The sequence below is a fragment of the Plectropomus leopardus genome, chromosome 1, assembly GCF_008729295.1.
Source record: "Plectropomus leopardus isolate mb chromosome 1, YSFRI_Pleo_2.0, whole genome shotgun sequence".
NCBI classification, from domain to species: Eukaryota; Metazoa; Chordata; class Actinopteri; order Perciformes; family Serranidae; genus Plectropomus; species Plectropomus leopardus.
The window spans coordinates 24805226-24822708 of NC_056463.1; the positions used below are offsets into that span (position 1 = coordinate 24805226).

Sequence of the window (17483 nt, forward strand, 5' to 3'; positions counted from 1 at the left end):
GAAAGTAACCATTTCAGAATCCCAGATGCAGAGATTTTTTTTTTTTTTGGCACACCAAAACCCAAAGCCATAACTGAATTTCAGGAATTTAGTTATGCTGTTGAAGTATTTAATATAACTGCATACTGATATACAGTATTTGATATATATATATGATATATGATATACTTTGGTTTCTTATTTTACTTTTAATATTATTAATGATCTGATATGCAAAGAATTATACTGGTACAGTTAACATTTTGAGTTCTGCATCCTGTTTTAATATGTTATGTATTTGTACATATGTCATTTCCCTTAAAAAGACAAATACACAGCTTTGACGAGAAGGAGTACACTGATTGTAAGACAGAAAACATTTATTAGGTACAATCCTTTTCTTAGAATATAGGGGAGAAATGCCAAAATTGAGCCTTTTCAACAATGAAAATAACAGTTACTTGCAGCCCTATGCTCATAATAAATCTGAAATGACCGCTGCGCCCCTCAGCGTCCAGAGGACAGCCACAGGTAACTCACAGGTGAGTGTTCTGACGTCATACAGGAAGTGGACACAAGGACCTTGGAGTTTCTGCTTTTGTGTTGTCGAACAGTTGCTCGGAAATAACTGTCATTCATTTATTTGAAGGTAAACGTTTAGCCCAGCAGAGGGATGTGCACTTTTGGTGAGTAACTCTCTAATGTCATTTTTAACTTGAAAACCGCCTTGCTTTCGGTAAAAGTAACGTCATTCAGCGTGCGTGTCCGACGCTTGTTTTCCCTCCTCGGGTGTAATTTACCGCAGGCCTGCAGGCAAAATGATCCGGTTTCATTTATAAAAGTTAGCACAGGCCTCTGCGACGTGTTAGTGCGTGTACAGCAGTCATTACTCTGGCTTATGCTTAGAGGAAACGAGCTTCAAACGTTCAAAGAGACTGACGAGAGACGAGGTCAGTAATTTAAACGTTTTTTTTTTTTACTGCTTCCTCACATCTTTGTGACTCTGTACACACACACACACACACTCACACTCACACTCACTCACTCACACTCTCACTGAGTGCTGCCTTTCTATGCAAATGTGTATCCATTCCTAAGCAGTCAGTGGTAGAAGAATATGTGTTCTAGGTTAAACGACCTACTGTTGATAAATGCATTTATTAGAAACTTGATCTTTTTATATCCTTGATATTTTAACCCTTTGAAACCGGGGCAAATTGTCCTGATTTCGTACAAGAGCAAAAGAAAAAGCCATTGAGCAACCTTATGAGAAATAACCTCAAAAATTAGCATGAAGTTAGTTCAAAAAGGTTCAATAGATTAAAAAACAACAACAAACAAACAAGGAAATGACATGGGCAAAAATAATAATTATTTGATAAATATATAATTATTATAATTAGCTTTCTAGGCATTTTTTTTGTAATTTTTGTTGTATTCTTTTGCAATTTGCAGGACATTTTTTGCCAAATGCTCATTGCCCTTATTACATGTTTTCAAAAGAAGTCAAACCAATTTGCTCAGATGTCAAACTTATGAAAAGCATCTGAATGCAACACAAGAAAACTGATATTGATGCAGTTTTCAAAGGGTTAATGATCAGCAGCCATGCGTATGATGACACCAGATTAATTTGTTGTAATGTTAAATGTTTGTGGGCATATAGCCTAAGATTTGAGTTCCTTTTCTCATACAAGTCACAATTCAGTTGCTTATTTTTTCAATCTGCATTCAACAATATTGTCCAGTGATTATGATTGATTTGGTGCTCATGTAATTTGGCCCTGAAAAAGCCAATATCGGTTGGGTGTTAATCCAGAACGAGGTGAGGTAAGGTAACACAGAATTATAAATCATTTAACCAATCAGTTTCAAACTATAACTCAAGCAATGTTCCAGATATTATTTTTATAAGCTGTATCTAAAAATAATATTTAAGTATTTTTTTGTATTTTTTTTTGTATTTGCTATCCAGATAAGGACAAAGGGCCGAGGAGGCTGATGAAAAAGGGATTGACTCTAATCCTGGTTGGCCATATCAACTTCATCCTTGGAGCTATTGTCCATGGCAATGTCCTCCGCCACATTTCCACACCCAGTCAGCACATCACCACTCAATACACTGTTGCCAACATCATCTCTGTCACCTCTGGCCTGCTGGTGAGTCAAGAATCCAAACATTCATCCTTTATTTCAGTGTCAGATATGCAGCGTGCACCAAGAGGCTTAAGGATTTTCTAACTTTAAAAAGCAAAGCAATCCTGATCTGAACTGTCTATCATGGATTTGATGAGCTTTGTTGTTGAATTGATCACTGTGTTATTCTGTAGTCTGTGAATCAGAGTAACACGTATTGACCTGCAGTAAACAGCAAAAACGATTTGCACTGTTGGCTTCAAAGTGTGTTTTTCTCAGCAACCAGGACTGAACTTGCCTATTACAGAAGCTGGTTTTTCAAGCCAGTTACTAGTTGCTCCAGGGCAGGCTTCATTACATTAAGGTGTCAGATAAACTGGCAGCGTCTGATGATGAGATGGTGTTAATGTCAGATGTCTTTGAAATGGACTCCTTACCATGTACTTTATATAGGATGTTACAAGTTTAACAAGTAATATAGTCAGAACATAAAGATTAATTACAAAATATATCTTACAAACACTGCTTTCCATTGGTGCTCTCTTACATCCTGTTATTAGTAAGCCTCACTGTGTTTTCCAGCATCCATACTACCATACTATATAGTATGGCAAAAAAAAAAAGACTGAGTATGCCAAATGCAGTGTGCCAAAAATACCAGGATGTTCTACTCCACCTGGTTGGATTTTGCACTGTGTAAGCCATAATGCTTTTCTGGCTATTCTGACCTACAATCCTCTGCACAGCGGCAGATATGTCACATCGACTGAGCTGCAAACAGATGACCGCTGATTAACAGCATATTGACGGCTGAAAGAGGCCACAATGACAGCACAGAAAAGTGACTGATGAATGGTCAAAAGGTAATTATAGGAATATAACTTGTTTAAGTGAACAAAATAAACATAGAGATTACCACAAAACAAAACATGAAAAAAAATAAAATAATGGAGAAATGTATATTTAGGATGATTTAATTAATTTAGAATGTCATAATCCATAATGTATGCATCCATAACTTAAAAGTTAAACTTGCAAAGTAGCAACAGCAGGGCTTATGGAGTAAACCTATGTTTCTGGCGCGTTTTGTTTGATCTCCATGGTAACGGATACATGAGCAAGAGGGTCAAAGTTCAGGGCGTGGTGTTATTAAGTAGTATGTCTCAATTGTGTGCATACTGCATACAACAGTACATATTTTGTAAGGGCAGCTGCTGCACCTATTTAAATTTTTTAAAAAATGATGGGATTTGGAACGCATCTTCATTTCTTCCTTTGTGTCTAAAGTCTTCTTAGCTTGGCACCCAAATAAAAAAATGCAGCCCCACATCCTTGGGGCCAGCCACTATTTATGGCTCATAATTTAATAAACGCCGCTCCAAAGCTGAAACAATCATCTTGTTATTTGAATCTTGCAGAGCATTGCCACTGGGATTATTGCCATTGTTGTGTCAAGGAACCTTCATGTTTTAAAACTGGTGAGATTTTAATTTGTTTTCAGCTACTGATATAATCACTGTAGTCATTCATTGTGTGTCTACTCAATAATTATTCATGTTTACTATTATTCATATTATTCATTCATATTTCATGTAATGTTGTCTCTGTGTCTCCAGCAAATAGGACTTCTCATTGCATCATTTCTGAACGCCCTGCTTTCAGCAGCATGCTGCACTGGGCTCCTCTTTGCCATCAGTATCACTATTGCTCATGATGGTGAGGGTTTGATGACCGGATGCAATGACACAGAGGTGCCCATCAATGCTCGGTCACCTGTCAGTGCCAGATGCCCGTTTGATACAACACGAATCTATGTGAGTCTGTACTTTCCGACAACATTTCCACGTCACTTCATCCTCCTGCACTTTTACCTCAGTTTCTCTACAGGTTGCCCTCTGTCTGACTATTCAAGCACCAACCTTTGAGGCAAAAAAATCTGTAAAAATGTCACAGGAGAAATGTTCGACCTCATAGTGGTACTTAATTTTGCATTTTTGCTCCTTGTTTCCGTCATCCCCTGTCTCTCAGGATACCACCCTGGCGATGTGGATCCCTTGTGCTTTGTTTTCAGCAGTTGAGGCTGGTCTGTCTGTCTGGTGCTTCATCGTTGGTTTGGCTCTAAGAGGCCTGGCACCCTGTTGTAACAGCTACATCAAAGAGCAGGTGTGTGTGTCTTTGTGGTGGTGGTGGGGGTGGTCTTGGTTGAGGGGTGTGTCTGTCTGAATCTTTGTCTGACTCAGACAGACAGTTTGTCATTCTCTGTTCATGTTATCAAAAGACCATTTAAACCCTGTTGCTCATGGTACAGAAGGAAGCGTGCATCTACTGCTTGCTCACCTAGCAACACCGAGCTAGCTAACATTACAGCTCAGACAAGAAGGATGGCATTAACGCTCTCATCTCGAGCTGCCACGAGCACAAGTTTGCCACTCGTGAGTAGATGCACGCCTCCACGGTGATACAGTTGGCTGCTCACAGCGAGGTCTGCAAATTATATTGAGTAACGGAGTTGTGATTTCTAGAAAGAGACATTGCTGTTGAGTTTTCCATGTGTATTATTTTGGCGCTTTGAGCATGACAAGTCGAATGCCATCTAGTTCCATTATACTGGAGAGAAGGCAAACATCTGTATGGCCGATATCTCCAACACTCTGCAACTCACACCAAAACAATCAAGATTGAGAAATAGCACTACAAGTAAAAGGAAAAACTATATTTTTGATTTTCCCAGTTGGAGGAGGAAGCTGAGGGCGCTCCCCACAGCCAACGCCTGATTGGACAGCGCTTGAACCCTGATGCCTAACAGAGCAGAGAACAGGAAGGACAGCACTCCTTGTAGATAAGCAAAATCCCAAATGGCATTGCTGCACCTGAGACCAGTAGATTTTGCCCTACAGTCAGATAGGTGAGTGTTAATATATGAAATCAGTTTTAAGAAGCTGGACCATGCTTTGCTGTATCATACAGCCACATACCCTGATTCACAGATAAATTACCAAACGGCTCTATTTGTTTTCATTGATAAACCAAACAGTTTATTTAGTGAAGCTGTGAGCTGAATACAGTTGGGTTAAAGCTGTGATTGGTAATGTTTATAAACTTGTATAACTTTTTGTCATATTTACTGAAGCATGACAGATGATCTTTGAAAAAACATGGCAAAAAACTGGTAAATTGACATTACCACACATCAATGAAGGAAACGAGTCTCTAACTGAGCTGTCAATCATGTCAATCACTACACGTGAACTGTGGTCAAACTGTCAAACTCGACGGCGCCGATCAAATATGAATAAAGATAGCTGGAACATGAGAGTTTGTGACCCGGCCAGAGGGTGGTGTTTTTTGTTGTTTTTTTTTTTGGCTCCGCTGTATCCAACATGGGGGCCAGGTCACAAACCTTCTCATTTTACAGCTCAACTGTACACTAATATGCTTCTGAAAACCACTGAGGCGAGAAATGGGCAATGCAGTAACAGAATCTTGATTCATATTTGATCAGTGCTGCCTAGTTTGACAGTTTCACAAAGTTTCATGCTGTTCGCAATATGAAGATGTGATTGGCAGCTGCTCTCAAGACTTCTCAGCTCTGACTGGTTGTTTTCAGTGAGCCACAGTCTACTCTAGCAAATGCCATTGGTGAGAATAGGAGAAGGAGAGGGGACATAATTCTCCTTCATAACTCTATGTGTCATATATGATACTGTGAGTATGTAGTTACAGTTTCAACAAACATGACTAAAGATTATATTTTTTAAAAGTTACTAACTGTAGTTTTAATGTCGGGTCATCTGTACAATTATGAAACCCATAAATGGGAAATTAATTTACAGTGACTCAGCAAAATAACTCACCAAATGTTTCTTTCAGTAGGTGTATTGCAAAGTGCTGATCCTCCTGTGCACATAATAGGACTATGTGTGCATATATGTGTGTGGAAGCTGAATAGAGGTGTAAATGTAGTATTATCAGTATCCATGCATGACTGTTTAGGTTCAAATATACCAGCTATGTCACGTCTTTTAGTAAACCAATGTTTATGAAGGAAATAGGTTTTTATATCTAGTGAAACTTTCTTTGATCATTTATTAAGGTACATTTTTGTTTTTATGAACTCTTGCTTTCAGCAAAACATATTTTATTTTATGTTTTTTATATTTTACCTTTTTGGACAGTTTCTAAAACACAGATTTAATGCCCGCAAATAATGATGTTTAATGCTCACTGCAACTGTGTAATGTCTTTGCTATAAAATATCAAATTATCTTTAGTAGTGTGCAGATTGAGTAATTGGCTTCAAATTGAACTGGACAAGCGCTGACATGTTCATTAGAATTACTACTGTGGCTTAATTGTGCAGGTAAACCATTGACCAGACCACCATTTATGTTTTTGTTTTTGTTTTTTTTTTTTTTAAATTTTTTTACATTGTGTGCATTTTTATTTAAAAAAATTTCCACTTACTGCATTTTATTTGTCAGCATTGTGCTATAATTGAATAAATTTTATTATGTAAGGTATATAAACTCCCCTGTGATATCCTCAAAAATTATGTTTAATGTTTTACATATATATTTTTTGGTTTTGTTTCTAGTAAGACATATGCAGTGGCAAGATGACAAGAGAATGAGGAAACTGAAATGGCAAATTTTAATTATTTTTTTGGGTGGATCCAGAGTTACAGCAGGTCATCACTTAAACTTCAGATTGCTAAAAGTGTCACCGTGGTATTAAAAGGATGTTTTAGGAAACATTCCCTGAATTAGAAGTAATCTGGATTGCAGCATAGCTATATTTAGATTTAGTGCATTTGTGCATGTCCACTGTACTGTGGGTGATGTCAAGTGGGGTCACGTTAAGAGGTTAAACCAGTATGTGGGGCAGCCGCCTCAGCTGGCAGTGACCCCCCACAACTCAACGTCAGAGAAGATCAGATCAGCGTTGAAACGGTTAATCTAATGCCGTGCTCAATTGTGTGGAACGGAATCATAGCACGCAATGCTAATCCTCAGGCTTCAAGGGATAAATATTGACTTAGTGCTGACTGATACAATCACAACACATCTGTTTGGCCATTTCAGTCAGGATGGCGTTGATGTCACTCAGTAAACTCATATTTGAAATCATGAGATGAATATGAGGTAAGAGTATAGACACAAGCTTATTGTGGTGTCCAAACAAATGATCTGAATTCAAGCAAAGGCGTGTGTTATACTGCAGTGATGTGTTGGCATTTTCAGAAATTATGGCTTTTCTGAAATGTCTGACTTCATTATCAAGTGGTTCTTGCAGAAAATGTTTCCTGTGAAGTAATGGATCTCCCATATCTGAGGTTTTTGCAAAGAGCAGTCCATTTAGGAATGTACCACAATTCATTTTTTTTATTTCAATAATTGACCATCCAGCAAATTACATTAATTTTGATGACTTGGATTGTCAGTGACAAAGTCGGCTTGCATTGATTTCTTGAAACTGACTGACTTTAAACCCTACATTTTATACAAATTGAAAATGTAAATTCAAGGCAGACTTAGAATGCACTTATCAAGCAAATGTTTGGCAAAATGGATAGTCCAAAACTTCTGGTGTTTGCACTGCTGTTTCCAAACAAGAATTTAAGCACTTGAAATAACTTGAGCAGGACAGCTCGATAAAAACAAATCCAGTGTCATTACTCATATTTTCTCCGATTCAGGCTAGCTGTAACCTCTAATATATGTGTGGTGTATCTTGTAACATCTATTGCCTATTCTTTTAAAACTGTACAAATTTGGATGTGCTGTACATGTCATTATTTGCTTTATGGGTTCATAGCAGTATGCATTTAATGTATGATTTTTAATAAAGATTTTTGATAATGTTACCTTTAGATATTTTTGTGATTTTAGTTTTGCCTTTCTACTTTATATTTTGGTTCCCATTGTTGCCACAGGAAGACTGCTGTCCCTTGTTGCACCGAGCCCCTGAGGGAGGGAGTCTGTCTAATGCCACAGATACGGTCATGTCTTTAATGGGGTCCCAGGTTGAATCCCATTTAATCCCAAAATGGCCATCATATGACCTTGAGAATGATGCTGAATCCCTGGTATCTCGGTAGCCTTTAAATTCCCAGGCACCATGGGTGGATTATGAGTGTGCGGGCTCCTGGTAACAGATATATAAAGGGGGGGCATAGGGGCAAGGCACATTGATTTTGTTGTGTTTTTGTGTTTCCTCTTGTTATGCATCCTTTTGTGGTTGTTATGTGTATCTTTTAGGTTATTTTTTGTCTTTTTTCAGTCGCTACTTGTTAATTTTGAATGACATTATGAAGGTGAAGGCCAGAGCCCACCATGTATATTGAAAAAGGCAAGATACATCATGAAAGGTGACCAGGTTCTCCCCCTTCATTCGTGCCATTAATCTTTATAAAGGTAAGACGTAGCAAGTTTCACGGTGCCACTGCGTGACTGAGGGATGCATGTCACTTATCCACTGTTTTACGATACATCTATCCAGGGGTAGAAGTTTGTTTTATAGTCTGAAGCCAAATTTACTCAGAGACGGTGTTTTAGATGGCAAGCTCAGCATTAAGAGGCCTGGATCTTTGATTATTTTCAGTGAAAACAATTTGCTTAATTCCTGTGCAATATTGCTCCAGAATTTTGAGATCTTGGCTCATTCCCAAAAATTGTGAATGTATGCCCCCGTTTCCTCTTACATTTAATATAAAAAGGAGAGATCTAGTTATACGTTTTATTAAGAATAAAAAGGTGTTTTGTAAAGAATTGTGTTTTTAAGTTTCAGTGGCCACAGCAGCATGCAACGTCCAGTGGGGCCAATTTTGCCCTGTTGCGCGGTCACGATGAATCCGCGGGCACGATGTGTGTTCACTGCACGCTGCAGGCGACCAGCTGCAAACAGAGGAGCAGCGGAGTGCTGCAGTGAGAGGAGCCGGTGGAGCCAAGGAGGAGTGCCCGAACCACTCGCTATTCTCCACGCAAGGTAAAACATTTCTAATCGTATCCTTACACAGAAACTATGTGATTTATTTGATTGATTCTTGTCGGAGAGAGACTGCAGTTGCTTTAACGGAGTCGTGCACAAATAGCGCGCCGCTGGGCTGAGGACGCTGCGGTGACACACACACACACAGCTCACAAGATTGATATGCTCCCGCGTGCGTGTCAGCGTGTGTGATTCTTGCCTCAAGATGCCCCACTGAAGCCCACATACGTAAAGGTTTCTGCTATGTAAAACTAGCCAGGGTTTCTTCAACAGAGTGCTAACGTAAAAGGCTGCGTCCTGTAACGTTTACCGTACGTTAAAACGGTGTTCAGTGCAACTGATCAATTCAGTGTAAACGCTAGCTAGCTGTCAGCGTTGTTTGGATTTCACGCAAGTTAGCTCGTGCGTCGCTTAAGAGCAATTAGGTGTACATTTAAACATTTTTTTAAAGGACACCCATATTTGCTCTGCGCGTCCAATATCACATTGACCGAGCTTATTATTATTATTATTATTATTATTATTTCTAAGTTTACCTTGTAATGTTGGATAACCATAAAGACACCGAGTGACAGTGTGAAACCTCGCAGGGGGACGCTACTGTTGCCCGGCCAACCTCACACAAACATGAGAGTGGGGGAGTGTCTGATCATCCGCAGGTGTAACGTTCACGTCAACAGCTTGAAACTGGCACTGGTCACCGTGGTTTGCTTTAGACATGTTTTTTTTACTGCAGCATGAACTATGTATGACCCTGCCGACGAAGATTATTTGACATTGAAGAGTCTCAGTCTTCCCTAATGGGCTGCTGCAGATTTAATCAGATATTTTAATCCTGACTTGTATAGAGACAAGGGTGTGGCTGATCAGAGACAATACTATAGATACAGCACAACTTTGCAAGCCCACTCTGCTTGTTTGACCATCAGACCTTTCTTCTTTGTGTGTTTAAACCTGCAGGACCTGCTCCATGGATCCTCTCCAGTGGGGGAACTAGATGTAAAATACAGGATCTGTGTTTTCCAGAAGATTCTGGGAAATCAGTTGGAGGATAATGACAGGTTGTGGACTCATCATCAAATGTGTCTTTGAAACATCGCTGGAAATGGAGTGAGAGGTGACAAAAACAGAGTGGAAGAATACAGCAGCAAGGAGGAGCCCTCCAGCAGACGTCTGATGGTGGATCTATTATCTTGGCTACATGCTTTCATTTTTCAGGATGGAACAAGGGGGATCTTACTTTGACCAGGGGATTACTAGGGATTGGAGAGAAACCGTGTAATGTTATTTTTTTGTGAGGCATTGCAAGAAAAGCAGATACTACAATGGCTGGTGGACGTTTAGACTGACACAAAGAGCAGCTTCATTCATGGCCCGCAGATGAATTGGGACTCCATCACATGTGCAGCTCAGAGTGGACCCGCCTTGTGGATTTCTTACTTCTGCCTCCACTACTGACAGTAAAAATGGACTCAGTCCCTTCTAATGTTAAGACGCTTTAAAAACACTTCCTGCATGTCTTCAGGGCTATCTAGTGGGTGTCTGCGTGATGAAAGTCATCAGTATAAGTCCCTGTGGAGAGATGTCCAACATTAAGATGCATGCACCTGTTGGAAGAGGATGTATGAAAGACTGGTTTTCAAAAACCACTGCATTGTACTACAGACAAGTTCCTGTGGGTTTTTCGTTCCACCTCATCCCCGTCTTCCTCCTCCTCATCTCCCTGTTTACTCCTGCCCTGTCCATTCATATGGAGTCCATAGAGAGCCACAGCGAGTTCAGCTGTGAGCCCATCAGACTGAGAATGTGCCAGGATCTGCCTTACAACACCACCTTCATGCCCAATCTACTGAATCACTACGACCAGCAAACGGCTGCACTAGCCATGGAGGTAAGTTAATTTGTGCATGTCAGTTGGGGATGCATGCTTTTTAATTTATTTTTTATTTAAAAAAAAGAAATTTTTTTTAGGGACAGTTCATATTAATTGGGATGAACAAAATATGAACAATACCTCAACTTAGGGCTGATGTTTTGCGCATGCTCACTTTGTCATTAAAAGAAATATAAGTTTGTGGTATCTGCAGATAATCAGCATGATGGCCAATTCTGATATTTCATTTTAAAGCCAATATCTGCCAATTCTCATGACGTATCAATATTATCGAGCATCCCTAATGTTAATAAACATCACTGTAAATATGTCAGAATTAGCCAGGGGGCTACTTCTTCATCTGTAGTCCTTGGGCAGGTGTACATTTGTCAGCCTAAAATTAAGAAACAGTTTTAAGGGCAAAAAGACTTCACATGCAGTGCAAAAGGCTATGAGGGTTTATACATGATTTATATCACAGCAAAAGACGTTGTACACTCAATATTCTAACCTAAATTCATTCACCTGAGGAAAATGTGTGATCTTATATACTTGGCAGTCATGTAGTGTGAGCTTTTTTTTTTAGATAGGATTTTTTTGGGCGTTTTGCCTTTATTTGATGGGACAGCTTCAGCAACAAAAGGGGGAGAAAGAGGGGATGATGTGCTGCATAGGGTCAAGGTGTAAATCAGACCTGCAGCTGCTGCGGCAATGACACAGCCTCTGTTCATGGGGCGACCACTCTACCACCTGAGCTACTGGGCACCCCATTTGAGCTTTTTTTTAATAACCATAGTTAGTTAATATACTGAGATTTTTTACGTCTTCTGCAAACATAAAACATAACCAAATCACCTTAATGTTTTTGCGTACAGAGATGGTTTGCACAGAAACATTGAAGAAGCCCTGTTCTACACTGAGAGAAACAGGTAACCTTTATAAAACATTGCCCCGAAATGCATTATCTGTAGGCCATAGTCGACAAATTGGATACATGGAGCAACACTTGGAGTGGAGCGGCCTTCACACAGGCGTGGAATATCAAAGAGTTAACAGGAGCAACAAAACAGTTGAGATTAGGTGATAGTCTCTCGACGCTCCTCATGTTACAGCTCCAGCCTCACGCTACATGTCACCGCTCCAAGTACGACTGTGTATGTGCTCACTCAGGCACTCGTGACCTTTCATGTATGTGATCAGTAGCTGGCAGACGCAAGCGGCAATCTAATGGCAGTAGCAGGAGAAAATTTACATCAGAGAGGAATTAGGTGGTTATGTGAGTGATACTTTCAGGTAGTTTGTTTTTAAGGACATTAGTTTTGAGCAATAAGGGGGAAAGGGTGCTGTGTTACACACTATCTGAGTGCTAGTACTAGACACACACCATCCATCTATATCATGTTACCTCTCTTTCCTACTCTTTTGTTGCTCTCCAGAGAGGGAGATAGAGCGCAGAGCAAGGTGTTGCTCAGTGACTGTAATTACCTGTTTGCAGCCGGTATTTATTAGTAACAAAGGCTGTGTATAGCACTATGTTTGCGAATTGAACGTGTTTGGACTACCTGGTAATTTCCAAATGATAAAAGATAATATATTCCAAACAAACAATAAACTTCATTTTTGCAGACAAGGCCCATCCTGTTTTAGTGGGAAAGTCAGGTTGGGATGTTTTAATTTCCAGACTGTCACATTTTATGTGTCTTCATCTTTTCAGATGTCTGTCACGCCCACTATACATGCCGATTGGCATAGTTTCAACCATCCTTTTGGCTAATATGTATAAACTGTGGTTTACACTTTGAAGAACAGGGAAGGATAGCAAATACAGTGAGTTGAATTAAATCCGCCTCCAGCTGTTCATAGTTGGCATATTATATTACCCCTGTTGAAAAGCAGATGAATTTGGACAAGGCTAATGTTGGCTTAGCAATGCTGTGTGTTTAATCTTGAGGGATTTTTATTTTTGGTGAATGTTGAGTTAATATTTTCCCATGTCAAAACCAGATGAATGTCAGCCAAAAGATCAAGCCAAAAGACTCTCTAAATATTTAATCACAGAAAGGGATTCCTAACATTTTCTCATGTCAAAATATGCAGTTCAGGAGACTGTCAGGATCACTGCTGTCTGGCGCTCCTTTGTTCCCGTAGAGGATTTAAGAAAAACAGCTTTATTTCCGATTGACAGCCGTGCATTTTGAATTTGCTTTGTGTGTGTTTTGAATGGGCGATGACAGTCATTGAGTCTCAGGATTCACTCGGCACATTAAAGACCATGCAAATGTTCAAATCAAGTCGATTCCCCAGTGTCATGTCAAAACACGCTGTGTCAGGGATTGTAAAAAGCATCTGTTGTTGAACTTGATTTGACCCAGATGAAGAGGGAGCCAAGTAACTGACACCCTCAGTCCCTCCTGTCATGGAAGAGACAGCTTTCTGAAGATGGTGGAGTAGCAACATGAGCCTTGTTAGGTTTCCTGCTCTGGTCTGCTTTGACCAGTCATGGTAGTCCTGGTGGGAACCCTGGAGGAAATTCAATAATATCTCTCATGGGACAGTGGCTGCATAATGACAACTTGTGTGCATGTTGACAGATCTGTGCATGTAATGTATGTGCATGGGCTTATGTGAAGGTATGAGACTGTGCAATTGAAGCTGTAACTCTACTTTAAATAATAGTTTTAAAACAAGGGTACCTTTTGTGTGGATTCCACTTTTTTTCCACCCATTACTTAAGTGAATAGAATTAGATTTTCGATTTATTTATTTATTTTTTTGACAACAGTAGTTCCAAGGCTGGGGTTGAACCGGGATGTTGCTGCATACTCGCTACCATCCGTGACTGTGTGATAATGTTACTGTGGCTGAAGGTAGTGTCGCCACTTTCTGTATCCGTCATTTTCAATGAAAAGCCCACAAGTTTAAAAAAGGTGTTTCTGTTACTCGCACATTGTGCTCCCAAATTATTTTCTAGTTCGAACCTATCAATTTTAGGTGCAATTGCTCGTGAATTTCTTGCACCGTAGAGCCCTAACCAAGGTACGCCTGACTTTTGTTTTCTTTCGACAGAAAGCCAATATACATTTTGAATATACATATGACAGGTATTGTCAATAGGAAATTATTTTAAGTTGGCATGTTGCACTAAAATCCGATTTACAGAAAATGTGTAACTTAAGTGATTTCAGATGGATGGCAGAGTAATTTTGCTGATTCCCATGTGTCCATATATCTTACTGCTCTGGCAGTTTTTTCTTTTCCAGAAAACTGCGACTGGGCTGATGAAATTGTTGTGCCTTTTATTATAACAGTATCAATTGTACTCCTGCAAAATATGAGTTATGGTCCAGCTGGACTAACATCTGGATGTTCTTTGTCAGCAAATTCAGCCTGAAGGCCCTGACACACCAATCTGACATCAAAGAACTAGTGTCACCTGTGTCTTGGTTTTAAAGTTGTACCTTAACAAAGAGTACAGCCAGTCGCCAACTAGCACATACATTCTGCGCCTGCGTGACAAGAAATAACTCCATACCAGCAAGCTGCTATAATTTTGTTTTGTCATTTAAAATGGGAAACGGTAAGACAGAAAAGACGGATTCAAGATGCAAGTCAGCTGGTGAGCAGATTACCAACTTTTTTCTTATTTCTGTATTTCAACATGTAAGTACAAGATTGCACAATGCAAAATATGAGATACTGTGAAGGAGGATTGTCAAAAACCCTCCAGGGGCTTGAAAAGGGGCACTACCCAGGCAATGATACATGAAATATAACATTTATAATAATCCATTTTCAACCCAATATTGAAAGAACAAATGATATTTAGCAAACAAAAACACAAACAATTATGAACCATTGCTGCTAAAGAGTTCACTGGCTCAAAACATAATTGTACCTGACAACGCCTTTTCAACATTTGTTTGTCTGCCCTCCTTACTTCTTATTCCCCCCTGTTCACTGAGTTATACTGTCAATCAGAGTGATTTCACTCATTGATGAGCTCTGCTGACTAATCAAAATGCTAAATCTGGCTGAATCGAGGGCCACACCATCAATACTAGGGTGACAGACGCTCACCAACAGCCCAACATTGACCAATGGCTGACCGCTGGATTGGTGTGTCAGTAAGGATTAGTATTGCACTATATGCAAAAAAAAATCATATTGGGATTTTTTGACAGATATTGAGATATGAGTGGGAACGGTAATTTTTGCATTTCATTTTCATGTTCACCTGTATCAAAAAATTGCAGCTCTTGCAAATTGGATATTGTACTTGAGCATAATGCAATTTCAAGAATAATTTAATGAATTCTGCAGACACATATGATTAGCATGCCAATATTAAAGCTTGTGCTTGTGTGTGTGTGTGTGTGTGTGTGTGTTTGGGAGTTTTACTTGTAAAAAATGTGAAATAAACAACTGCTGTTAAATCAGTGTGACATATTTCAGATGCCTTAATGAAACTGGAGCCATTGTCAGCAGCTGTTGTAGTCACTTTTTGGGTCATATCACATGATGAATGTTTGCTCTGCCTCAGTGACAAAGCTTCGTTTCTTGGCTTTCTTTCAGATGCTAGTGAGCTATCATGTTACGTCATTATTGTTTTTAGTTGTTTTCAAATCATGGTTTGAGACATAAACAAGCCCTGGATATAAAGCCGCTTTTAAACTCCACTTTATTTAGAAAAGTAAGATGTGCCTCCCCAGTGAGTCCTCAGTTTTAGCTGACTTTGCAAATAGTGCCTTTTCGCCATCTTCCTTTTAAATGTCAAGCTAAGCCAAAAATGGATTATCCCCAAGTGTGTGCACGATTAACATACTAGGCCTTATTTGAGTGACATGCTCAAGGTACAGAGCAGTGTTTTTTGTGTGTGTAATTGCTGAGCTGAGCTAAGGGTTAATTGTACACTAGTACTTTGTGTGTGTGTGTGTGTGTGTGCGAATGTGTGTTTGAGTGACAGGGGAGGTTTATAGTGCCAGCTGTCTTCTCTCACTACTGCTAACTAGCTGCTAATCTCGCTCTCAGTCCTACAATGAAGACATTGACTCCCACAGACCAACCGCTACCCCATCTGCCACAATAGTCAATTAAACCTGAGGGAAGAGGGTGAGTGAGACTGAAACATGAGAGGGGAAAGTGGAAGAGGAGGGAGATGAAATTAAAATAGGAGGTTGTATGACGGGTGAAATGATTTCTTTGGCAGTATAAGTGTGTGTTCATGTGCATGCGGGTGCTAGTGTGCAAGTCTGCTTGCATGCTTTTGTGCTTGCATGTCACGTAGGAATATGCCCCATACTGTCCATCTGCCACTGCATGTTATGGTTCCCAGAGGATGTGCTGTAGGTTGTGACATTTTTTTTTTTTTTAGCTTTCTGCACGTTAGACACAGAGATTTAGACATATGACATCATTGGGATTGTGTTTCTGCACTAAGAGACAGGAACTGCCTGCAAGCCTTGAACCTAATGCTGAGTTCTTTTAAAAAATGAAGATGATTTTCCAGAGCATTTTGCCCCCTAAAAAGACATATTCAAAGTTTATATTAGAATAGCATATGGCAGATGCTTCCTAACACACTGTATGTCATTTCACGTTGAAGATGCTTCTTAATGTATAATTGGTTAGTGATGCAATTTAATTTAAAAAATGACAGTGTATAGAGACTCTGTTACAGTTACAAAGGCAGAAAAGAGGGGGTTTTTCAATTGATGCACTGTGCTTTCAAATAAATCTCAAGGCTGTTTACAAAGAACAGATCAGCATGCCCATTATTGTTCTTTGTTAAATATATAAATAAAAAGGCATGCATCATGCTAGACTTGCTGTCCCTGAGGCCTCTGGGGCCCAGATGTCTGCTTGGCCAGGGAGTTTCCCCTTGAGTTAATGAGTAGATATGTGACTTTTCTGCACTGGAGTTTTATTTTGGTGTAATTGAGGTGAGATACAGGGTGTTCTCAGCCACTAACAATCTGCTATATCCAAACTATTTTCCTGACTGAAGGAGGATTAATTCATTTCATGCAGTAATTCACATATATATGGCAAAAATAATGGAATCTGAGAATGACTTGGTTTTGTGTTCTTGCAAATCTGTCAGATCCACACATTTCTTATTTTTTATTGTTTAAAATCATTCCCCTTTACTTAAATACAGGGTTCACAGTCATGGGTAACCTGGAAAATTCATGGAATTTCACAATCAGATTTCCCAGGCCTGAAATATCATGGAGTTTAAAAATCATTCAAAACTTTGGAAAAGTGATGTAATTTTGTTTTTTTTGTAATACAATTGTTATGGAAAATGGCAAACTTATTTTCTGAAGTTACTGCCATGTCATAGCTGTAATATGCATTGATGTAAGACAACGTTTTGTTTACCATTATATATATTTCTTCAATTTCTCCCCGCGTTCGATCTTTCCCTCCATGTATGCCAATGAGCTGAAATTATGTTTAAATAGAGTTTAAATCTGATATGCTTGAAAAACGCAGAGCATTTTCTCTT

The 17483-nt window shown here is 39.4% G+C and overlaps 2 protein-coding genes across 4 annotated transcripts in view; both read left to right on the forward strand.

Moving 5' to 3' along the window:
* The first annotated feature begins 223 nt into the window (after positions 1 to 223).
* On the forward strand, positions 224 to 6256 carry LOC121958154 (keratinocyte-associated protein 3). Of its 3 annotated transcripts, XM_042507208.1 has the most exons (7): positions 224 to 521; positions 629 to 665; positions 1955 to 2139; positions 3534 to 3593; positions 3732 to 3929; positions 4144 to 4278; positions 4847 to 6256. In XM_042507208.1, exons 2-7 carry the CDS (start codon positions 653 to 655, stop codon positions 4916 to 4918), a joined length of 663 nt encoding a protein of 220 aa, XP_042363142.1. In that variant the 5' UTR covers positions 224 to 521; positions 629 to 652; the 3' UTR covers positions 4919 to 6256. The 3 variants fall into 3 exon arrangements, with proteins under 3 accessions (XP_042363142.1, XP_042363062.1, XP_042362991.1); XM_042507128.1 differs by lacking the exon at positions 224 to 521 and having other exon boundaries at positions 535 to 665; XM_042507057.1 differs by lacking the exons at positions 224 to 521; positions 629 to 665 and adding an exon at positions 673 to 929.
* A 2761-nt stretch (positions 6257 to 9017) lies between these two features.
* The window catches only part of LOC121957973 (frizzled-3-like), a 59606-nt gene continuing 51140 nt past the window's right edge, over positions 9018 to 17483 (forward strand). Inside the window, exons 1-2 of the mRNA XM_042506845.1 lie at positions 9018 to 9099; positions 10063 to 10993. Of these exons, the coding sequence (XP_042362779.1) occupies positions 10652 to 10993 (342 nt within the window). The 5' untranslated portion in view covers positions 9018 to 9099; positions 10063 to 10651. The remainder of the gene's footprint in view (positions 9100 to 10062; positions 10994 to 17483) is intronic.

What these genes read in the sequence shown, in the direction of transcription:
- LOC121958154 (XM_042507057.1), top strand. Translation starts at nt 878, where the DNA reads ATGCTTAGAGGAAACGAGCTTCAAACGTTCAAAGAGACTGACGAGAGA. An exon ending in ACCTTCATGTTTTAAAACTG is followed by an intron (nt 3,594 to 3,731) that starts GTGAGATTTTAA and finishes CTGTGTCTCCAG; the next exon opens with CAAATAGGACTTCTCATTGC. An exon ending in ACAGCTACATCAAAGAGCAG is followed by an intron (nt 4,279 to 4,846) that starts GTGTGTGTGTCT and finishes TGATTTTCCCAG; the next exon opens with TTGGAGGAGGAAGCTGAGGG.